The sequence below is a fragment of the Galeopterus variegatus genome, unplaced genomic scaffold, assembly GCF_000696425.1.
Source record: "Galeopterus variegatus unplaced genomic scaffold, G_variegatus-3.0.2 Scaffold5521, whole genome shotgun sequence".
Taxonomy (NCBI): Eukaryota; Metazoa; Chordata; class Mammalia; order Dermoptera; family Cynocephalidae; genus Galeopterus; species Galeopterus variegatus.
Genome location: NW_007731632.1, coordinates 3,490 through 29,209, shown reverse-complemented (window position 1 = coordinate 29,209; position 25,720 = coordinate 3,490). Strand labels below are relative to the sequence as shown.

The window sequence follows — 25,720 nt, the reverse complement described above, 5'->3', positions numbered from 1 at the left end:
GTCGCGCCCGTACCGGACCGGGACCGGCAACGGGATCGCAACCCTTGGTGTTGCCCCCGCTCCTCGCTCAGCCAGTGAGCGGCCGGTCCGTATGCGGGACCCGAACCCTTGGCGGGAGCGCCGCCGCACTTCCCAAGCGGCGCACTGCAGCCGTGCGCCACCGGGCCGGCCCCTTCCTCTTTGTATTTTGCTAGATTTATCAAAATCTCTCTTTTGAGCATACTTCAAACAAAAAAATATTATATTGCCAGAGAATGAAGGCTATGTCATGTACATGTTTCAACAGGCATGCATATCCTGAGAAAACGGCAAAAGAAACAAGTAATTCTTAACTGAAAAATATAAATTGAGATGATTAAAATGATCATCTTCTAATCTGAGAAAAATGAAGCTGATGTCCACACAAAGACTTGTACAAGAATGCTCATGCAGCTTTATTTGTAATAGCCCCAAACTGGCAACAACCCAAATGTCCATCAACAAGTGAATGAATAAACTAATTGTGATACAGCAATATAATGGAATACTACTCAGCAATAAAAAGAACAAACAATTGGAACTATTGGCATATGCAACGACATGGACGAATCTCAAAATAATTGCGCTGAGTGAAAGAAGCTAGCAAAAGAATACATACTGTATGAATCCATTATATATAAGTCCAGAAAACACAAACTAATCTATAACTATAGAGAGCAAATCAGAAGTTACCTGGAGGGAAGGAGAAGGCAGGGAGGGAAAGGTAGATTAGAAACACATGAAAATTTTGAGGGGTAATGGATATGTTCATTATCTTGATGGTGGTGATAGTTTCAAATGAATATACATGAGTTAAAACTCATGAATTGCAGATTTTAAATATGTGCATTTTATCATATGTCAATTATCTCTCAATAAAGATAAAAAACTAATAGAACTTCTTTCTAAAAGTGAAAGACACAATAAATGAAATTAAAAATTCAATGGATAAGTTTGACAGCTAAAGAAAAAGCTAGTGAACTAGGGAAAAAACTGGAAGAAATCCACCACAAAGCAGCCTAGGGAGACAAGAGATGAAAAATGAAGAGAGAGAAATTAAAAGTCATGGATGATAGAGCGAGAGGCTGAACACAGTCATGCCCCACATTTGGCCAACGATTTCATATATGACAGAGGTACCATAAGATTATATGGAGCTAGTAACGTCGTAGCTATAGTAACATCACAGCTCAGCATATTAGTCATGTAGAAGCAATAGGTTATACCACATAGCCTTGGTGTGTAGTAAGCCATACCATCTAGGTTTGTGTAAGTATACTATGATGTTCATACAATGACAAAATTGCCTAATGATGCATTTCTCAGAAAGTATCCCAGTCTTAAGCAATGCAGGCATAACTGTATACATACACTTAGAATTTCAGAGGGAGAATGGGGAGGAAGTGGGACAGGGGCAAAATCTGAAGAATAATGGCTAAAAGTTTGAAGAACTAAAAGATAACTTACCTATAAATTTAACAATTCCAATAAATGGAATAAATAAAGCAGTATAAAATGACACAATGGCAAAAAAACAACAAACTGTCCAATATTTCATTTTCTTATCAACATTCGTACTCTTCAGATTGAATGGTCAATAGTAAATGTAAGAACAGAAATGCCTTCTCCTTACCACATTACAAATTCACACTAAATATGTCTGTAAATAAATATTGAAATTATGTTCTATAAGTCTGTACTAAAAATTTTAGAACTAAAGATATATCAAGAATTAGAAATAACCAAGTTGTCAAACAACAAGAGATGACTAGAATATGGTACAACCAAACAAAAGAATTAAGGGAGGGAGGAGAAAAAAGGGGAAGGTAAAAAAGAAGGGAAGAGGAAGGGAAGAAATCAGGTGGCTTTGCTGTTTAGGCAATATCACACTTGGGTGAATAAAGACCTTAAGAAAAGAAGGGAGGAAAATCAGCATCCATTATTTTTTTCAAAACAACTCCCAGTTTATTTAACAACCTTCTAGTCTCTATTTCTGTTATCTAAGCTGATTCTCTAGTTAATTTTTGGTGTCTTAGAGAACAAAGCTTCAAAGCAACCATATAAGTAACTGAGAGGATAATCAGGTTCTACAGCTTCATAAAGAAAAGTCAGAAGATTAAAGAAAAGTTAGGAAAACAAAAATTTGAGAAATTAAAAAAAACCCAAAACTTGATATTCCTGGACATATGAGACAGAGTTTCTACAAAACTGACACAATACTTTATTAATATTCTAGACTCAAACAAGCATACTACAAAACCCAAAAGCCATAAAGAAAAAAGACAGGTAAATCTGACAAAATAAAATTTAAAATTCTGTGTGAAATAAAACTTACATTACAAGTGGAGAAAACTATTCCTATAATTTGAAAAAGTTATGACATATACACCAATTATTAATACATAAAGACATTTATAAATCATTATGAATGAGAGGAAAACCCCCAACAGAAAAAAAACTATTTTTTTAGTTCAGAAAGAATAAACTAAACAAAGGACATGAAAAAGCCACCACCTACCTCCACACAAACAAAACACAAATGGCGAAAGAATATATAAAAATACACTGGCCCTCATTAAGAATAATAGCAAGTATAAGCCAGTTGCTATTCTAAGCACATAACATATTTTAACTCATTTAACCTTCATAACAATTCTACAAGATTGGTACTATCCCATTTTATGGATGAAGACACTATAATACAGACAGGTTAAGTAACTTGTCCAAGGTGACATAATTAGTTAATAAGTAATGCTGCTGGGACTTCAACTCAGGTAGCCAGGTAAATTAAAACAAAAATGGTAGACCAAACAGGCAGTGTTAAGACCCACACAGAACAATGGGAACAGAGACATTGCAAGTAGGAGTATAAACTGGCACAATCACTCTGGAAGACAAAATAGCAATGTACTTCAAAAGCCCTAAAATTGTGCAGCTTTAAAACTGATTTTCTTAAGCAGTAATTTATACTAAATTCAAGATAGTGGTTATGGGGAGATGGGGTTTGAGGGAATGAGTATGGAGAAAGAAGCAATCCAAGGAAAAAGCATGCAAGGAACCTGAAAGTTGGAAACAAAGAGGCTCATTTTATGCTTCTTTAAACTGTATTCAGGTTATATAGTCTTTAGTACATTTTGATATATTTCACAATTAAAAAATGTTTTATTTTCTTCCTTTTCTATATCGTCTTTTATATGTACTAATAATATATACATTTTAAAATAAAAGAATCCCAAATTAGCCAGCATACTGAGAAGAGGGAGAAACGTAGTATGCAAATAATCTAAGTAATGGATTGGGTTTGGTATTTCAGCATTTTTCAATTTAGAAGCAGTGGTAAGGTGCCTCTTTAAACCTGGACCCCATTTCCCAGAAAGTACTCTAAAGAAATAAAATTATGTACAAAGATCTAAGCACAAGGAGATTCACTTTAGCTTTGTTTACAATGGCAGTGACTAGAAAAAACCAGCTGTCAAACAAGAAATAACTAATACCGGATAAAATCATTTAAGAGTATCTGAGGGAGAAGGCATGAGCGCACCCGGGGACCTCAGCAGGAACCACAGGCAGCCCCACCCGTCAGAAGGCAGGAGAGCACCTGAGGACCGCAGATTCCTGCCACTGCCGCAAACACTGCTTCTGCATGGGTTTTCCACCACAGCCACTGCCACCATAAGGGTGGCTTGACACCAAAACAGCAACCTGTGGTTGATCAACCTGTGGTTGATCACCCATGTGGCCCATCAACCACTCAACTGCATTCACACAAGGAGAATCACCAATGGACTCTGGAAAAAGAGGAGAAAGTCTCTCTCTTCAAAGCCCACTACAGAGTAATAGAAGAAGCAACTGCTCTACCAGATGACTAGATATCAACAAAGAGAGATACTAGAAATAAAAACAAACAAAAAAAAACCCCACCACCACCAACAAAAAAAACCAATATGACACCACCAAAGGAATACAGTAATTCTCAAGCACCAAACCCCACAGAGCAGGAAACCCTTCAAATGACTGAAAAGGAATTCCAAGCAACAATCTTAAGGAAACTCAATGAGGTACAAGAAGACTCAGTTAGACAACACAACGAATTGAAGTAAAAGTATCCAGGATACGAAGGAGTAAATTTACAGACATTAATATCTTAAAAAATGTAGAACTCCTGGAACTGAATGATTCATCCAATAAAAACAAACAAACAAACAACAACAAAAAATACACAACCAAGAGCTTAAGCAGCAGGTTACAGCAAGCAGAAGAAACTATTTCTGATCTTTCTTGAAGATGATCTTTTTGAAATAAGAGAGGTGGGCCAAAAAAGAAAAAAAAAAAAAAAAGAATTTAAAAAATGAAGAAAATCTGAGAGAGCTAGCAGACTACCTTAAGCATGCAGACATCCAAATCATGCAAGAGGAGGAGAAAGGAAAAGGCCTTGAAAACCTATTTGATGAAATAACAGAAAACTTCCCTGGTATATTTAGAGACACAGACCTTCTGATCCAGGAGGCTCAAAGATCCCCAAACAGATTCAATCCAAAAAGGTCCTCTCCAAGACACAATACAGTCAAACTGGTAAAGCTCAAAGACAAAGACAGAATCTTAAAAATAGCAAGAAAAAAGTGTCAAGTCACTTACAAGGGATTCCCCATCAGACTAACAGCAGACTTCTCAACAGAAACTCTATAGGCCAGAAGAGAATGGGATGATATATTCAAAATACTAAAAGAAAAAAACTGCCAGCCAAGAATACTGTACCCAGCAAGGCTATCCTTCAGAAATGATGGAGAAATAGTATATTTCACAGGCAAACAAAAACTGCAGAAGTTCACTACCTCATGACCAGCTCTACAAAAAATCTTCAAGGGAGTCCTGTATGTACAATCCAAAAAATGATAATCACTACCATGGATACACAAGAAAGAGCAAAACACACTGGTAGAATAAAAATGCAAATGAGAAAGAGAAAGGAACTTTATCTTAACACCTCAAAAACCAACAAACACTAAAAACAAACAATAAAAGCTGAAGAGAGGAAAAAAAGATGTATAACATCGAAATGAAAATCAATGAATTAGTTATAGAAGTAAAGTATCTCAACACAACAAAAACCTTATACAACAAACTCTCTTCCAATATCATCCTGAAGGGGGAAAAGCTTTCAGCTTTTCCCTTAAGAACAGGAACAAGACAAAGATGCCCACTCTCACCACTCCTGTTTAACACAGTATTAGAAGTACTAGTCAGAGCAATCAGGCAAGAGAAAAAAATAAAGGGTATCCAGATTGGAAAAGACTAAGTCAAATTGTCCCTGTTTACAGATGACATGATCCTATATACAGAAAAACTTAATGACTCTACCAAAAGACTCTTGGAGCTAGCTTATAAACAATTTCAGTAAAGTTACAGGACACAAAATTAATGCACAAAAATCAGTAGTATTTTAATACTCCAATAACTAGCAGAAAAAGAAAGCAAGAAAGTAAGCCCATTTACAATAATCACCAAAAAAATAAAATACCTAAGAATCAATTTAACCAAGTATATTAGTCTGTTTCTGTTGCTTATAAAAGGATACTTGAAAGGGGATGATTTATAAAGAAAAACGAAATTTATTGCTTACAGTTTCTGAGGCTGGGAAGTCCAAAGTCGATCTGGTGGTAGTGACAGTGACCCAGGGGTCTCACATTGAAAGATGGTAGAAGCAGAGAGAGCAGAGAGAGACTAGCCTCTCACGTGCTCTACTTTTAAAGCCCTCAGAACCACACCCCAGCCATTATTTGTAATCCATTCAATAGGGCATGGTCCTACAGAAAAAAAAACCCCACCACCACCAACAAAAAAAACCAATATGACACCACCAAAGGAATACAGTAATTCTCAAGCACCAAACCCCACTCAGGGCTCCACCTTTCAATTACCATAATAGGATTTCCCACCCTCTTAACAGTCACAGTGGGCCAAGTTACTAATACATAAAACTTGAGGGACACAATTCAGGCTTCAGTGAGTTTTGGGGGAACAAAATTCAATCCACTACACAAAGGAGGTGAAAGATCTCTACAACAAGAACTAAAAATCACTGCTGAAAGAAATTATAGAGGACACAAGAAGATGGAAAGACATTCTATGCTTTTGGATTGGATGAATTAACATTGTAAAGATATCCATACTACACAAAGCAATCTACAGATTCTATGCAATCCCATTCAAAATATCAATGACATTCTTCACAGAAATAGAAAAAAAAAAATCCTAATATTCATATGGAACAACAAAAGACCACAAATTGCCAAAGCAGTCCTCAGCAAAAAGACAAACAAAAAAACATAACACTACCTGACCTCAAATTATACGGCAAAACAATAGTAACCAGAACAACATGGTACTAGCATAAAAACACACATGGACAAATGGAATAGAATGAAGAACTCAGAAATCAACCCACATACTTATAACCAACTGATATTTGACAAAGAACATGCAAAGAACACACAACAAGAACATACATTGGGGAAATGACTGCCTCTGCAATAAATGGTCCTGGGAAAACTGGACATCCATATGTAAAAGAATGAAACTAGAACTGTACCTCTCACCATATACCAAAATCAACTCAAAATGGATTGAAGACTTATGTAAGACCTGAAACTATAAAACTCCTAAAAGAAAACAGAGAAGAAACACTTCAGGAAGTAGGACAGGACAAAGACTTTATGAATAAGACCCCCAAAGCACAGGCAATGAAAGAAAAAATAAACAAAATAAACAAATGTTATTACATCAAACTAAAAAGCTTCTGCACAGCTAAAGAAATAATTAACAGAGCAAAAAGACAATCTACAGAATGGAAGAAAATATTTGCAAACTATGTATAAGACAAGAGATTAATATCCAGAATATACCAGGAACTCAAAGAATTTAACAGTAAAAAAAAAAGGAGTCCAATTAAAAAATGGGCAAAGGAGCTGAATAGACATTTCTAAAAGGAAGTTATACAAATGGCCAACAGACACATGAAAAATGCTCAACATCACTAAGCATTGAGGAAATGCAAATCAAAACCACACTGAGATATCATCTCACCCCAGTTAAACTGGCTGTTATCAAAAAGCCAGAATAACAAATGCAGGTGAGGATGCAGAAGAAAGGCAACCCTCCTACACTGTTGGTGAGACTGTAAATTAGCACAGCCATTATGGAAAACAGTATGAAGGTTCCTCAAACAACTACAGATAGAACTGCCATACAACCCAGCAATCCCACTGCTGGATATATACCCAAAGGAATGGAAATCGTCATGTAGAAGGGATACCTACACTCCCATGTTTATTACAGCTCTGTCTACAATAGCTACAAGATTGAACCAACCTAAACGTCCATTGTCAGACGACTAGAGAAGGAAAATGTGGCATATATACACAATGGAATATTACTCTGACATAAAAAAGAATGAAATTCTGTCATTCACAGCAACATGGATGAGCTTAGAGAAAATTATTTCATTATTTTACATTATAAGTGAAATAAGCCAGGCACAGAAAGAGAAGCACTACCTGGCCTTCCTCATAAGTGGAACCTAAAAGAATAAACAAATAAATAAAAAAAGAAAGAAAGATACAACAATCACAACAGTTCGTTGAACTTTCTAAAGGAGAGACTGGAACTGAGGCCACCAGAGGTGGAAAAGAAGAAGGGAGAGGGAGGTCAGCAAGAAATTGGTAGAGCGCCACAAAAAATGATTACATTGTATACTGCTGAATATACTAATTATTCTGATTTAAGCATCATACACGCAGATATTGATATTCAACACCATGTCCCACAGACACGAACAATCAATTATGTTACAATAAAAAAGAAAAAACTCTTCTAATGTAAATTTTCCACCAAGAAAAAAAAAAGAGTATATGAGGGTACTTTTAAAAGTTCATGAAAAAAAGAATTAAAAGATAAAAGGAATCTTTCCATGAACTTTTTGAAGTACCCTCATATCTGTGCTAATTTTTAAATGATGTTGTGAAATATGTTTACTGGTATGGAAAGATGACAATATATTAAATGAGGAAAAGGATAGAGAAGATACAGTGTGAGCTCCTTTTTATAATATATACTTATAACAAAAATCTAGATATATGCTCTAAGATATGAATAAAAATTCAGGTAATAGAAAATCTTGTCCTATATCTGTATTTTCCAATTAACATACAATAACATATATTATTAATATTTTTAAACAAAAGTTTATTTTTTAATTTGAAGACAAAAGATTTTCATTAGCTTTACTATAAGGAATTTTTCACAAGTAAGTTAATCCTTTAAGGCTCAAGCTATTCCCTGCAATTAAGTTAGAAACTCTGGAAGGTATATCAACTTATCTCAAGCATCAAAGCTATGATTCCTCAAATTATATTTTCCTTCTGTTAAATGGTTGGTACCCAACTGGAATGAAAAATGAAGAATGAGCTTCAATGTATGTTTCATAGATGTCCAGCACCAGCCCTTCTTTCCTAATGTGATCTGGCCATCTGCCTGTCTTTCACTGACCGGGCCCCCTTATACACATCTAACTTCTATAACCATGTCCCAGCCCCCTACTACAGTAACTCTTCCCTTTTCTTATTCTTTCATCACATACTGTACTTTTGTAGTTCATTCTGTTTTGTAATTCTTTCACCACCCTAATAAGAGAGGTCATAAGGAAGCAAAACCAATTTCTTTTCTCTTGTTTTCTATACTTGCCTGCTTAAATTTCTTTGTACATTACAGCTTTCAGAGTAGAAACATTAAGCATAAGGTCTGAAATAACAGCACAAAATATTCTTTTCCATTTTCTGCTCCCAGGTTTTAAGTGACTTCATAAATCTGTGATACTTCAAAATTCACATAATGCTGTGATTTTTAGCAATGTTTAACATAGATCCTGCCAGTTTAAAATATAATACAACAAACATTAAAGATTACTTTTGGTTCTTTCATAGTTCATTAAATACACAACTCTAAACATCTAATTTTTCTTATTTCCAAAAATCATCACTTATCTTTGGCAACATATAAGTCTATAATTTGCCAGTTGCAAATTTCTGCATCAATGAAATAGAGAAAATGGTAAGTCATAGATTTACTAAAGCATTAAGCAGAGCGGAAAATTTCAATAATTTTTGCGTATAGTAATTCTGGTAAATAGTCTTGAAAAGACCTATCTGATTAAAAATAGTTTTATGTTTAATACTTAAGAATTCAAATAAATAAATATTTATCAAGCTAGAACTATAAGTAATATGCCTAATGTGAAGAGGGTAGAGATTAGTGAAACATGGTCCCCTGATTTAAGAAGGTTTTGATGAAGAAGAAATTGGATAAATTTCATATAAACAAAACTGTGTATTAAGAGCTAAGCAATTTTTACATTTCAGTAAGTTTCACCAGTACTACACAAAAGAAAACACTAATTTTTACAATGAAAAAGTACAGGTAAAAGATTGGAAAATTATCAAGTGTGGCAATTTAACAGGAATGGGAACAATTATTCAGATATTCAAAAAATAAAATGTGTGCCTATTATGTTCCAGAGGATTGAAAATAGCAAACCATTCCAGCATGTACTTTTAAACAAAAGACACATAACATACTGCAGAATTTTTCACTAACACGTCCGACTTCATACGTATGTGGCTAACTGAGCCTTAGCATAGTTACATTCTGCAATATAATTCCAGTTTAATTTTTTTCTCTTTTGGTAATTAGGTTTTGAAGCTTTGGATGACTTGCCCCAAAGTAGGTATAAGTATCAGAGTTTGTAAGGTTTTTTAAGGGTAGGGAGGGACATAAGTGACAGAAAAGATAGATGGATAGGTCAGAGGATGCTAAAAATGACTGCCAGAGAAAGCATGGAGATTTTGACTTCAATGTAACTTAAAATTGTTAGATGGAAAAAACATGGTTTCTTTAAACGGCCCCTTTGAACTGGTAAAATGATAACAAAATGAAATCCAACAGCTGATTTTCCTAAAGCACTCTCTGTAAATTCGATTAGATATTTGCATCATTTAAGAATTTCACATTAGCAGACAGATTCTACAAGTATATTAACAGTACACTATGACAAAGTGGAGTTCAAATCAGAACTGCAAAGATGGCTCAATTGTAGGAAATTACTGCTATTATTCACCATATATTGATCAAAAACCCCACATGACTATAGCACACTTCTGAAAAGGCATAAACTTTATCGTTCATCTTGATGTTTAAAACAATAAAATATAAATCAATATTTTAAAAATACTCATAAAGAAAGACTATTTTCTAAAATGATTTTTTAAAAATATACAAAGCCAGCATCATACTTAGGAGACAAATACTAGAAGTATTCTCAAAAAAAGTAAAGGAGGCAGAAAAAAAGGTCCACTATCATCATTATTATTTAACAGTTTTTAGAAGATACTGTATGATACCATTAAACAAGGGAAGGAAATAAAGAGGCATAAAACTCAAAAATGAGTTAGTAAATTCACTATCTTTTGTAGATAATATGATTATACATGTAGAAACCCAAGAGAATCAATTAAAAAACCTATTATAAACAATGAAAAAATTCTGTACTATGGCTGGGGAACAAAATTAACATAAAAAACAGCATTCCTTTAAACAGATATAAAAGAAATAGTAATTCTTCATAGAAACATGAAAAGAGATAAATATAAAAGAAAGTTTTCACATGAAATATACAAGATCATTATGAAGAAAACTTCAAAATGTTACTGGAAGCAAAAGCAATAAAAGGAATAATTGATAAACTGGACTTCAATGAAATGGAACACCATGTTCTTCAAAAGACATCATCTAGAAAGTAAAAAGAGTAGGAAGAAAAATATTTGCAAGTCATATACTGACTTGAATCCAGAATATATAAAGAACTCTTATAACTCAATAATAAAAAGACAACCCCATTTAAAAGTGGGCAGAAGATTTGAATAGACATTCCTCCAAAGAAGACACACAGTCAATAAGCACATGAAAAGATGCTCAAATCATTAGTCATTACGGAAATGCAAGTCAAAACTATAATTATATACTATTTCTCACCCACTACCATCGCTATAATCAAAAAGACAGATAATCGTAAGTGTCAGCAAGAATGTGGAGAAATCAGAACCCTCACACATTGCTAGTGGGAATGTAAGATGGTACAACCACATTGGAAAAGAGTCTGGCCGTTTCTCAAAAAGTTAAAACAGACTTTCCACATGACCCAGCAAATCTACTCCTAAGCATCTACACAAGAGAAATGAAAACAGATGTCCACATAAGACTTGTACACAAATATTCATAGCAGCATAATTCACAATACCTAAAAAGTGAAAACGTCCATAACATAGTAAGTAGATGAATAAAATGTGATATGTTTATACAATGGAATACTATTCACCAATTGGTAACTGACACATGCTAAAAAACGGATGAACCTCAAACATGCTCTGTCAAAGAAGCTAGACACAAAAAACACACAATATATAATTCCATCTAAATGAGATGTGCAAAAAAGGCAAATGTATAGAAACAGAAAGTAGATTAGTGTTGCCTAGGGTTGGAGTGGGAAAGGAGAATGCAAATGTACACAAGGTTTCTTTTCAGGGTAACAGAAATGTTCTAAAATTACATTGTGATGATAGTTGTATAATTCTGTAAACACACTAAAAGTCTTTGAAAAGTACCCTTAAAATGGGTAAACTGTTTTAAAAAATGTTGCTAAAAGAATAAGTATAGCAAAAAAACTAAAAAACAAAACAAAAATATGTTACTGAAGAACATAAAGACAGTTATTGTGTAGAACAGCCATGAAATAGTAAATTTTCTCTAAATTAACAGACAATTTGAACACAATGAAAACTACCATAAAGATGTTTACCGGGAGAGGGGACTAGAAAAGGTGATTCTAAAGTTTTCTAAAATGCTGAAAATGTCAAATAACGGGAGAAGTATATGTTGAAACACTTCAGGATTCCACTGTTATCAAAATAATGTGGTACTGTTTATGACAAACAGAACAAAACATTTCAGAGTTCAAAAATACCCAAATGAATATAGGGCTCTACTATAAAGATATTAGTGACATTTCAAATCAGCGCGAAAAATTTGGATTATTCAATAAATGGTAGATGTCAAGGGATTAATATCCAAAATGTGTAAGAAACTCAATTAACTCAGTAGCATGAAAACAATTAACCCAATTAAAAAATGATCAAAGGACCTGAATAGACATTTCTCAAAAGAAGACATCCAAATGGCCAACAGGTACATGAAAAAATGCTCAGCATCACTAATCATTAGGAAAATGCATATTAAAACCACAGTGAGATATGACCTCATATCTGTTAGGATGGCTTTTGTCAAAAAACTGAAAGTTAAGTGTTGGAGAGGATGCAGAGAAAAGGGAACTCTTATACGCCATTAGTGAGAATGTAAATTAGCACAGTCATTATGAAATACAGTATGGAGTTTCCTCAGAAAACTAAAAATAGAACTACCACGTGACCCTGCAATCCCACTTCTGGACATATATCCAAAGGAAGTGAAATCAACATGTCAAAGGTTTACCTGCACTTCCATGTTCCTTGTAGCCTTACTTGCAAAAGCAAAGATATGGAAAAAACAATTATCCATCAGTGGATGAATGGATAAAGAAAATGTGGTATATATACACAATGGAATATTGAGTCTTAAAAAGGGAGAAAGTCCTATCATTTGCAACAAAATGGATGGATCTGAAGGACATTATGCTAAGTGAAATAAGCCAGGCACAGAAAGACAAATACTGCATGATTTCACTTATATGTGAACTCTAACAAAGTTGAACTCATAAAAGTAGAGAATAGAACGCTATTTTCTAGATGCTGGGGTTGTAGGGAGGGACAGAATGGAGTGTTGCCAATCAAAGGGTACAAAGTTGCAGACAGATAGGAGAAATAGATTTTGAGATTTATTGCACACCAAGGTAACTATAGTCAAAATAATATATATTTCAAAATAAGAGTAAATTTCAAATATCTCACCTTAAGAAATGCTAAGTATGCAAGGTGATGGATATGTTAATTAGCTTGATTTAATTATACCACATTGTATACATGTATCAAAGCATCACACTGTATCCCATAAATGTATATACAACTTTGAGTTTTCAATTAAAAAATAATAGAAAATTTTCAATTTCCACATTAAAAAAATTCCATAGATAAAGCCTCAGGACAACACAAACAGGAGAATATGTGAATACATAATAGACAAAAGACTAATTTTCTTAATATATAAAGAGCTCCTACAAGTCAACAATAAAAAAAAATAACAACCTATTAAAAAATGGGCAAAAGGAAGATAGCGGAATAGACATCACTTTCTCAAACAATCGACCAATTTACAGCTATTAAGAAAGCAACGACTGCCCAGCTGGGGCTTCTAGAACTTAGGGTAAAGAGGAGGAGAGACCTGCGAAGTTCAGGAAGGTGGGAGAAGCTGCAAAGCAATAAAGGAACCATGTTGAACCAACCCCGGCCATTTCAAGGCTGGCCCTGATGAGCACATGGAGCAAAAGCTGGCAAAACCCACAGCTGTGCCCTTTGTGTGAAGTTGCTTGGAGACTGCAGGGGAGAAGAGGGCCATGGTAGCCCCCAGGCCAGCAAGAGTACTGACAGAATTCCTGTGGACCCACATAGGAACGAGGGGCCACAGACAACTGAAAAAAGGAGCCAAAGGCTGGTGAGTCATCACAAGGGCCCACTCCATGGGAAGTGTTTGGAGCACAGTGGGGGGGGGGGGCATTCTCCCCTAAATATCAGCTATTATAACTACCCTGTCTTCTGGAATTAAACTCTCTAGGACTTAATATTTTACTGTAGTATAGAGAAGGTACACATGGCTATTTGAGATCCAAAGAGAAAGTGGGGAAACAATGGTGATTGAAAACAGAACAACGACAGTTACCAGTACACAGAAATTGGGTCATGTACTAGAGAAATTCAGTACTAGAGAAACTGGGTCATGCTAATCCAAAGCTGTACAGAAGTTATCTGCATGCCTGTATGAAATGAAAGCCTGTGACCAAAAGACAAATGAGAAAGAAACATCAGAAGTGCTTTTTAATTTATAATACCTACCTTGGCTCTCAGTTATGACACTGGTTCATAGGCTTCAAAACTTTGGGAGAAGAAGGCTAAGTTATCCACAGTCTGCAGCTCCTAGCCTGGTACACCATCCTACTTACTAGTCAATATTTAACTAGAGCCCTAACACAAGGTACAACCCGGAAAATCCCATGAAACTAAGTGAGCCCTAAGATGCTCCCTCTTTGAGAGGTTTCAGGATACTGTCCTGCTCTAATCATTCCTGTCTCAAATTTCTCCAAGAGACAGATACTTTACATTATCCTGCAAAGCTCATATGAACAGCAAGAGGTAGCTTGGGGGGCAAATAGGAGGCATATCTTAAAATGAGAAGGGAGAATTCATCACAAAAGATATAAGTTTCCATGCAAGAAAACAAACATTCCTTACCAGTAAACAACATCCAGTGGTGCAAAGTAATTTCTCATTATAAGATCAGCAAAGTAAGCTTCTGTTTCCCGGCAGGCGGTTCCATTTCCAATCACCACTGTGCTGCAGCTTCAAGGGAAAAACAGAATGAGAAATTCAATGAGTTCAAAGCATGCTTTGAAATCGACCACAGAAAATAAAGAAAACGCACAAATACTATTATAGGATGCTCTTATTCTCTCGTATAGTCAAGCAACCTCTCCATTGTTTCACAACGAAAACATAGACTTATGTAGAATAAAAGGAACTGCTCCTGCATTTGGTATAGGAAGTGGTGGAGAAATATCTTACTGTCATATAATCTCAAGAACAATCAGCTTTCTTCCTATCTAGAAGGAACCAAATTAGACATGAGTGAATAAACTCTGGAACATTCCAAGTCTCAATAAAGACATTACAACTGAATCATATACTTCTCAATTTCTGAAGCCTTTACCTAGTACCACATCCATTCCTCAGAGAAGGAAAGAAGGAAGAGAGGGAAGGAGGAAAGGAAACCCAAACAAAAGAATTAAATGCTCACATTTGCCCATATTACCACATTTATTTGTGAAGTTGGCGGAGGAAGAGAGCAGCATTCCTCCAGAGTCTCCATATGTAGAGCTCTCTAGCAATTTGCCCAGGCATTGTTTTACATGGTTCCTTCTCTCTCACCAAGGCACTTCCCTTAATCCCTCCCTCCAAATTAGGGGCTTTAAAGGTATCTCTGATTGGCTGAGCTACTGAAGTACTCAAAAACACTTATTTTCGTACTTGAAATTCAGCAAAAGCCTCTTTATTTTCTCTGCCTCTCGGAAGCCTTGTCCACAGTGCAAGTAAACCACATCAGTATGAAGTATCTGACCTTAAAAAAATGAAAAGAAGCCATTTTGTAAGAAATTACAAATATAGCATACCAACGATTTAATTAAGCAAGTTGTAACAGAAAAGGGCTTGTCTTTTAAAATGCAGTCTTGTTCCGGTCAAGATGGTAGAATAGACAGTCCCCAGCGTCACTCTCTCCCACAAATCAACCAATCTACAACTATAAAAATGTAACATCTGCCAAGCTGGGGCTGCTGGAGCTTAGGGGAAGAGGAGGAGAAACCTATGGAGCTCATGAAGGCGGGAGAAACCACGATGAGCAAAAGAAAAAACTGCTCTGAATGTTTTGGGCTACGGCCACTTTAATGCTGAAGCACATGGAGCAGGAGCTGGCAGATGCCATAGCTGTGCCCTTCAGATGGAGTTACTTGGAGGTGGCAGGGGAGAAGAGGACTTTGGTGGCCCCCAGGACAGCAAGACCACTAAGAGGGTTCCCGTGGACCCACACAGGAGCAAGGAGCCAGAACTGCTGAAAAAGGGGAGCTATTCATAGGCCGGTGAGTCAATGTAAAGGACCAGCACAGGGCTCGCCCCATGGGAACTGTTTGGAGCACAGGCGGTGGGGGAGACAGGCCCACTGGGAGAACACTGGGCCACAACAAAGGCAGCTGATCCGCCCCCAATCAGCGTAGGACCACTCAGAGGAGACTGGTCAGGAATGCAGAATTGCATGGGGTGCAGTTTGATGAAAAACCTCAGGCCCAGATCAGAGTTTCTATACAACCCAGGTGCACTGAGTCTCTGGAGAGCTGGAAGTACCTATAAGGTCGACCATTAAACCCTGAGCTGCACAAAAAGTCTTCCCTAGGGAAACAGCAGCAAAGCAGGAATTTAGCTCAACAACACAGCTCAAGTACTGGTTCCCACAGGAAGTTCCCGAGTTAGAAGTAAGCAAAGGACAAAAAATTAGTTCCGACCCAGGCACACCATCAATGCCTTGGGGCCCACCAGGGGACATGAGGAATGGAGCCAGGGGCAGGACACCCACCCACAACCACACACACTTCCAGCACCTCAGGACCTGCACAGGAACCCAAGGCTTGGAGCCAGGGGTGGGACCCCTCTCCCACAACCAGGCACACCACGCCAGCACCTCAGGGCCCACCTAGGAACCTAAAGCATGGAGAAGGGGAATGGACCCCCCTCCCACAACCAGGCACACCGGGCCAGCACCTTGGGGCCCACCGTGGACCCAAGGCATGGAAAAGGGGACCAGGTTCCCCTCCCACAACCAGGCACACTGTGCCAGCACCTCAGGGCCCGCCTAGGGCCCAGAGGCATGGAGAAGAGGACTGGACCCCCTCCCACAACCAAGCACACCACACCAGTGCCTAAGGGCCTACCCAGGGACCCAAGGCATGTAGCCAGGGATCAGACACTCTCCAAAACCAGGCACACCACCAGCACAAAGGAGCATGCCAAAAACATCACCCCCATGCGGGTGGCCCACCACAGCCACCACAATAAACATGGCTGCCACGAAAGCGGCTAGATGCCACAACCACCACATAGATGGTCTGCCAGCCACTGGAGTGCATTGACCAGCAGAGGTAAAGAAGAGGATGTCTCTCCACAAAGCCCATTTCAGAGTGAAGAAGTATCTGCTCTAGGGGGGAGGGAGAAGGGGATGGGGAGAGATTGGACAAGGGGCATAAAGAATAATTACAATTTGTAACAATATATATGTTAATAATATTGATTTGATCATTGTATCTCAATGTTGAACCCCCAAAATATGTATAATCAATTTTGATTCAATAAAAATTAGAATAAACAAACAAACAAATAAATAAATAAAATAAAATGCAGTCTGTATGATTCGTATCCACTAAAACAGATTCTGCCTAAGAACTCTGAAATATTGTTAGTTCCAAAGTCACAAGGATTGTATTTTGCTACACAAAACCATTATTAGCTGGATAATACTACATGCCAAAATACATAAAAGAGAAATGATTTTCCTTAACACCTAACATTAGTAATAGTAAAAGCTACTGAATACTTGCTACATACCACACTGTTGTGATACTATTCTTCTTTCTAGATGTAGATATATAAATTTCTTTACCTTGTGAATTATGATGAGCTGCATATTTAATAATTATGAGCTATTCTGTATTGCATTATACAGATATTTTATTTTTTTCCTTCATCTATTGAGATATCATATGGGTTTTGTCTTTTACTGTGTTCTTGTGATGAATTATATCATTAGATTTTGTAAAAATGGCAGATCACACTTTCTTAAATAAACTTAACTTGGTCTTGATACTTTCTTCTGCATAATATTATTAGCTGGATAATACTGGATAATTTTATTTTAATTAAAAATATTTTTTAAAATTTGAGGGTAACCACCTGAAGCATAGAAATAATGGGCTAGGAAACCAACTTTGGAAGTTAGGAAAAGGACAACAGTATAATCCAAGGAAAGCAGAAGGCAAGAAATGATAAAAGCAGAACTTAATGAAATAGAAAAAAAAAAAATACAACAGAAAGGATCAACAAAGTTTAAAGTTAAAAATCACATATAAGAAAAACACATACTTTTAGCAATACCAATCAAGAAAAAGAAAGGTTAGAAGGCACAAGAAATGAAAAGAGGATAAAACTAGAGATTGAGCACAGATTAAAAAGATACAGAGAGACTATTATAAATAACTACATTAATTTAGATTAAATGATAAAATAAATTCCTAGAAAAATCTTACAAAAATTGGGCCGGCCCGGTGGCGCACTGGATAGTGCGCTGCTTGGGAAGCGCGGCGGCGCTCCCTCCCGAGGGTTCGGATCCCACATACAGACCGGTTCCCGCTCACTGGCTGAGGGAGGCGCGGGAGCAACACCGAGGGTTGCGATCCCGTTGCCGGTCCCGGTCCCGGTCTGGTACGGGGCGACACTGAGGGTTGCGATCCGTTGCTGGACACGGAAAAAGAAAAAAAAAAAAAAAAATCTTACAAAAATAGACTGAGGATATATGTGTGTATGTGTATAAAATTTAAAGAATTAGCCTATAAGCAATATAATAACTGAAAACTGATCCAGCAACATATCCAGAAGTAAGTATTATGATCAAGTTAATTTTGTGTAAGAAAGTGTGATCTGCCATTTAAAAAAAATCTAATAGTATAATTCATCACAGGAACACAGTAAAGGATAAAAGCCATATGATATCTCAAAAGATGAAGGAAAAAACAGATAAAATATGCTTCCCATTTATTGTAAAAATGATTAGCATAAAAAGACAACTAGGATAACACCACCAAAAACCCATGACTATATCTATAACAAAGGTAACAAAATGTCTCCCCAAAACCCAAAAACTGAGCAGGTGGGAACAACACATTGATAGCTAAAAGACCTCCATGCATCAGCATCTGTGTAGGAGGAAGCAGAGAGAAGCAATATTATCTGATGGACCTGAGACCAAAGGAATCCCCAAAATGTCAAAAGACACTTCCCTGGAAATCACAACAGTTTGAGAAGCAGAGCTGAAACTGGGGGGATTCAATACAAAGGTTGCTCTGTAAGATCAGAAAGGACTGGAAAACTCTGATCCCTATGAAACAATAGAAGGTCCCTTTCAAGACAAAATCCCACCTGAAAAGAAGCAGTTGGGAATCACCTCCAAATTGAGCAAGGTAAGGATCATATGAGCAAAGGGAAAAAAAAGTCCAGTTAAAAGAAGGGAAAGCAACAGAAACGCAGATTCCAGAAGTACAGGATTATCTCTCTACCCACATAATTTTTTTTTTTAACAATTCCAAAAAAAAAACCAGAAGGGAAAGTTCTACGGATATACAACTAACAAACCTTTCCTGGCCCAACCTCTCCTAAAATTTCTGGAAAACTAATTTTATGTAAAACTAAGCAACAGAAAAGGATGATGGTCAAATTCCATACAGAATGATTATTTATTAAAACAAAATAAAAAAGACTAGTAATAAAATCCTTACGGAAAGATGTGCCCACAAAACAGAATATGAGAATAAGCTTTAAAAAAGGAACATCACAGAAAATGAAAAAATCATAAATCAGAATTAGAAAATCTCAGTAATGAATTAGATATGAAAGAAAAAAATTATTTCAGAAGTGAAAACCTAAAAAGAAACATGAGAACAAATAAACGTAACAGTAAATGCCATAAGAGAAACAGAAGACAAGAAGAAAAATTTTAAATATTGAAATTTAAGATATTTACCAAAGAACTGTAATCTATTTTTTTTTAAGTATCAAATGGAAATTCTAAAACTGAAAAACCAATAACTTAGAGAACTCAATAGATGGTTTTAATAGCAAATTAGACATAATAGAATGGAGAATTAATTAACTTAGACAATCAATAGAAAATAAAACAAAAGAATGGGAAAAAAAGTAATTGAAAGGTCTAACACACATGCAATTGGAGTTCCAGAAAGCGATGCTAGAAGTTCTATGAACCCCAAGTAGAATTCATACAGGAAAAAAAAAAAAAAGAAAAACCCTCATACATACACACACTTAAGCACATCATAAGAAAATTTCTGAAAATCACAAAGAGAAAATCTTAGCAGCCAGATGAAAAAAGCATATTACCTTCAAAGAAACAACAATAAGATTTTTGGCTGACTTCTTAAACAGAAACTGTAGTAGCCCCCCAAAATAAAATAAAAATGGAATGACATCTTTAAAGTACTGAAATGTACTGCCAATCTTAAATTCTACAGCAAACAAAAATATCCTTCAAAAATGAAGGCAAAGTAGACTTTTTCAAACAAAAACTGAGAAAATTTGTCACCAGCCGACCCACATTAAAAGTAACAGCATAGAGTTCTTCGAGCAGAAAGAAAATGATCTTGAAGGAAACACAGAAATGCAGAAAGAAATGAAGAATAATTGAAAAGGTAAATACATGAGTAAACAGGAAAAATATTCTGACTGGAAAAAACAATAAAAATGTCTTTTGGTATTTAAAATACATACAGAACTAAAATGCATCACATAAAATTGCATCACAATAAACAGAAGTAGATAGGGAGATAAAGAGTGTTTGAGTCTGAGCCTAGTTAATCGTCAATATCTCCACTGAGGCACAGGAAAAGGTATAAATGATGGCCATATGTTGATGGTTTTGACCAACAAATACGAAAAGCAGAAAGTTTGATTCTCTGGTTCCCATATCCATGTATGTAAGAAAACCATTTTCTAAGCCTTGAAAATTAACATTATTTCCAAATACTCAGGAAATGGATGAAGTGAAACTTATGCCCAAGCAAACAACTATTCTATGAAAAGCTGAAAGACAACTTACTTGTAGGAGAAATTATAGCTAATTTGCAACCATGTTTGTAACCAGGATCCACTCCCATCAAGGTGCGTCCTGGAACAGGGCTTGTTAAAAGGAGCTGACGAAGATTCCGTCCAAACATCATTACTGATTCCTTCTCTGCGTCTGATGTTAGTTTGGCTCTTTAGAAATAGAAAAAAAGAAAAGAAAATAGGTACTTTGTTTTTCATACACTCAAATTTTCTTTCCAGAAAATTAGAATTCATTTTGTACTATTCCTCACAAGAGCACTTATTATAACAAAACAACTCAGGAGAAAAAACATCATATACAAAAATTATATTGAGTTTGTTTTTGCTAATCAGCAATACATCATACCACAGACAATTCTGAAGCAAACCTTGAGTTTGTCATATCTACATTCCTGTTGTATCTGCTCTGTTATATACATAACCAGTATGTATAAATATGTGTGAATTTGAGAAAGACAGAGAGTGTATACAGATTTGTCACATGGGATGTTAAAGTTTATCAAAGGATTAAAAATATAAACACAAAATTAGAATGACAAATTATCAAATCATAAGTAGCCTCCAACGATATTACTGGAGTGGGACTAAAGCTATGTTGGAACATAAAACCACATGGGCTCTAAAAGATTTTAAAAAGACATAGTTATTTTCTTGGCATGCATTTTTCTGAGTTCCCCTATGGTTATTTAATATTTTGAACCTTGATTATGGGGCAAGATGATATTATCTGTATAAATGTAAAGTTGTTTTCCAGTCAGCCTGGCGCTGCAGACTTGCAAGTACTATCCAGACCCTGGGAAACTAAGGAAGACATCAATAAAGCTATGCTGATTCCACCCCGCCAGCAGGACCCTGAGATAACAGCAAGGACAAGAGCAGAAACCAGATGGAGCCCTGGCAAGACCTTGCACCTGGCTCATTGCACAGAGTTCCCACAGCTTACATCCCCGTCCCTCGTGCTTTTCATTTCCCATGTTCCATTTTCTCTACCCCTTCAGTAAATCTGAGTCTTTGCAACAGCTTTAGCCTGGCCATTCTCCTTCAGGTTTATCTAAAGTACTCAGGTTTACCAGTATTCCTGAATAAAAGCTGACTTCCATTTTCACCAGCCTTTGACTTTAGAGTGGTTTGCTTTTGAAAGGGGGCAGGCAGCCAGACTTAGGCCTCTAACAATATTTAGTTTAACACCTTCACCTATAAATACCTCCATGTCAACTTCTCACTTTATTCTTTTCTCTACTTTCTTATCATTCTTATTGTGACATGAAATGACCATAGGTACTAATAGCCAGTCCAGAACTATGCCTCATATAAATAACTTCCAAATTTTATCCAGAGAAATTATTAAAAATCTAATTTTAAGACTTTCTAGGATAAAAACATACATCTATCATGGGCTTAAAGGCATTTGGAAACTAAGCTTTACAGTATTCATCTACTTAACAGACGCTCTCAACATATCTCCTGAAATTCGTAAGAATTTATAAAAAGTATGTCTTCTCTGTTAGGCCAAATAAAAAATGCATGCAATTGGCCACAAGAAAATTTAGAGTACAAAAGCAACTCAAAGTACATTTCATATCAGTGTTGAGGTAGAATTATCTACATATATCAAGATGCACACAGCTAAATAATGTTTGCTTCTCTGGCTTAATTTAGTTTCTTAAGGTTTTTCAATCGTCTTCCCTAACATTTCATTGTCATTCTCCCTGCATTCAGCCAAACTACACGAAAAGTACCATTATACGTATTTCTAATTCTTCACTTTTTCTGCTTTACTAATTGGGTGAGCATTTGTTGTCAGCCTTACACAAGGTACCATGATTGCTGCGAGAGATACAAAACTGAAAAGATAAGATCCCCGCCCTTAAGACCACTGTCTGATTGAAGAAACACAAAAATAAACAAACAAGCCTACAACAATATTAAGCACTATGCGAACGGGATCGCATGGGAGGGAGAGCTAAACAAGGAAAATTTTCTAGAAGAGATGTCTTCTCAGGTAAATCAAGAAGGAAAAGGAGTAGAGTTAAGCAAACAGATGTCTTCTGAGGTAAATCAAGAAGAAAAAGTAGTAGAGTTAAGGTAGGCACAGTAGATGGAAGACAGGAGAAGAAAACCCAGACAATGGTAGCAGTATATGTAAAGGCTTATGGCTCATTATAGAAAAAGCAAGTACTTTCATATGCTATAGTAAAACGAAATAGGAAGACAGAAAGCTGTCAAGGCAAGAAAAAAAATCAGATCACAAAGGGTCAAACATGTTCTTCTTTTTTTTTTTTTTAAAAGATGACCGGTAAGGGGATCTCAACCCTTGGCTTGGTGTTGTCAGCACCCCGCTCAGCCAGTGAGCAAACCGGCCATCCATATATGGGATCCGAACCCGGGGCCTTGGTGTTATCAGCACCGCACTCTCCAGAGTGAGCCACGGGCCGGCTCCAAACATGTTCTTCTAAAGAGCATGAATTTTATCCTGGAGACAAAAAAGATCCACTGAAGGATTTTAAGTAGACAAGCATGAAATAAAGAGATAGGAGTTTTAAAATGGCAATGGGGAATAAATGTTGAAAAAGACAAGACAGAGATCATCTAGGACTCCAGTACAGTAATCCAAACAAGAAATGATATCTTGAATTAAGACAGTAACCACGGACATCAAGAGGAGGCAAAATTCAAGACAAAGTAAAAGATGGTAAAATAGGTAGCACTTGATAATTGAAAATATAAGATTGATAAGAGGGGTAAGTGTGAAAATGACACGTGGATATTATGACAGTCTTAGAAATAAGAAATGAAGAAGTAGGTTATGCATAGTATACAGTCAACTGAATAAAATGACTGCAAAATAATTAAATCTACATGATTTCTTAAACACACACAAACGGAAAAAAGTCTGGTTAACAACAGTTATCTCTAGGTAGTAAAATTATGTGGGTTTTTTTCCTTTTTGCTTTACTGATTTTTCCAATTTTGTCTATAATTAGAACAAGTTTCCTTTTAGTTAGAGAAGTATTTTTCTTAAAAAAAAAAACAAAAAAAAAAAAACACAACAATTGAGTTTCCTCCCCCTCAACTGCTGTTAAGGTAAGTATTTAAATCAAGAGACAGCGCTGTAGACAATGTCTGCAAACTAACTTATGAACAGAACTAAGTTATATTTTTTAAACACAGGCATTTTAGAAAAAGAGAAAAGTACTCTTGCTTGCCCACTGCTAATGGAAATCAGAAAAGGATTACACATTAAACAATCCCAAACCAAACTGCTTACATTAAATCTCAATAAAATTATTCCACATGCAGTGAAGCTACTCAAATCAAATATATGCAAAAATGTCAAAAATGCCACTAGACATATACAACATAAGAAAACAAGATAAAAAATATATACAAAAATGAACTGAAATTTTAAATAAGATCTGTTTCCTTCAACAACAGAGTCCCTTATTTTTAAAGTTTACACCCTAGCACTCAAAAACAAGAGATGTTACTTCACAGACTTGAAATAAAATTGCAAAAGAACAATATTTTTAGGGGCCATCGAGGCTAATAAAGATGATGCGAAAGATTGAATGACTTTGATAAAAAGAAATTGAACAAAGAAGATGTGTCATTTCTGAACTCAATGGTCAAGTCCAGCAAAAGAGAAACATAAATATTACACAGGCTACTAGAAGTTCTAGTGAGATTGAAGAGATGGCTAGAAATCCACAGTTCCTAGGTTGCTCTTGCTGAATCCTATAAATAAGTGAAAATGAAGAAAATCTACAGCACACAGGAAGGAATGTATGAGGGAATGGCTAGTTTCTAAAGACTGACTACCAAGGCAAAGGCTAAAGAGAAGCGAGAAAGAGAGGTTTTTCTTTCCATCTTCTCCCCTAAAAACAATTCTGCACCTCACCTCTTTTCAGTTTTCATCTTTATTGCTCTTAGTCCTTTTACTAGTCCATTTACAAGGTAATTTTAATAATCTCCTAATACTTGTTCATCACTGTTGATAATTTTTCATCCAAACAACTCTCCTTTGGAGTTAAAAACATATATACTAGCATTCTCTTTTCATAGTAATAAATTCATAATGTCCTCTACTGATCTCCTTAGGCTTTCTTTGGCTCTCTTACCTCTAAAACCTGCCTCCAACTACCTTTTCCATTAACTTCTCAGTTTCTTTCCTCAAAGCCAAATCTCTAAAAACCATTTGTTTGGCTTGGTTGTCAAACTGCAAGACTAGTATTGCAGAATTGGAAGAAGTACATATTAAATGGTCAAGCCTGAAAAGTATATCATAATTAAGAACTATGTTTTACGATATATGCATATGAATGCATCTACAGACTGAAATCAAGGTAAATTAAAGACTTTGTGATTCTAATTCTTAGAACTGGTTAATCGATCAACAAATATTTACTACATGCTATAATGGAATTAGTACCATACATGATAACAAACAGTACACAAAATTAAATAAGAAAAGATGCATACCTGAATTCTCTACAGAGAAGAGGACAAATAAGACGTTTAAAGGAATCATCCAGTGAATTATGTAAGATCTTCATTAACTCTGGCCTTGCAAAGCCACGTGGTCTCCACCTGCAAAAAAGAAAAGGCCATACAAAAATTGATACAACAAGAATAAGACCATGAAAGGGTTCCTGAAAGAAAGCAGAAGGAGAGGAGTAGAAAAGGGGGAAAAACCTTTACTGAAGCCAAAGTAACATAATCTGTGAGGAGAGGCTGTGCCGTCTGGAAATTATTACTATGACATCTGGAGTTTTTATTTTTTAAATCCCGGTAACTATGGTGAGACATATAACTTAAGGGAAAAAATTTCCTCTTCTGGGAAGAGTCTCCAAAAGCATTATTAATAATGGCTAAATCATAAGTTATAAGATATAAGTCACACAAAAAAATTACTACAGCACTGCTATATTGTGTACCTCCCCAAATTCATATACTGAAGC

At 36.0% G+C, this 25,720-nt stretch overlaps 1 protein-coding gene across 1 annotated transcript in view; it reads right to left on the bottom strand.

Annotated features, from left to right (window-relative positions):
* Positions 1-25,346, bottom strand: part of LOC103604982 (S1 RNA-binding domain-containing protein 1) — a 144,480-nt gene extending 119,134 nt beyond the window's left edge. The window contains exons 1-4 of the mRNA XM_008589563.1: positions 25,242-25,346; positions 20,755-20,912; positions 15,354-15,444; positions 14,562-14,669 (exon numbers count right to left, since the gene is read on the bottom strand). Of these exons, the coding sequence (XP_008587785.1) occupies positions 14,562-14,669; positions 15,354-15,444; positions 20,755-20,912; positions 25,242-25,315 (431 nt within the window). The 5' untranslated portion in view covers positions 25,316-25,346. The remainder of the gene's footprint in view (positions 1-14,561; positions 14,670-15,353; positions 15,445-20,754; positions 20,913-25,241) is intronic.
* Positions 25,347-25,720: the final 374 nt, after the last annotated feature.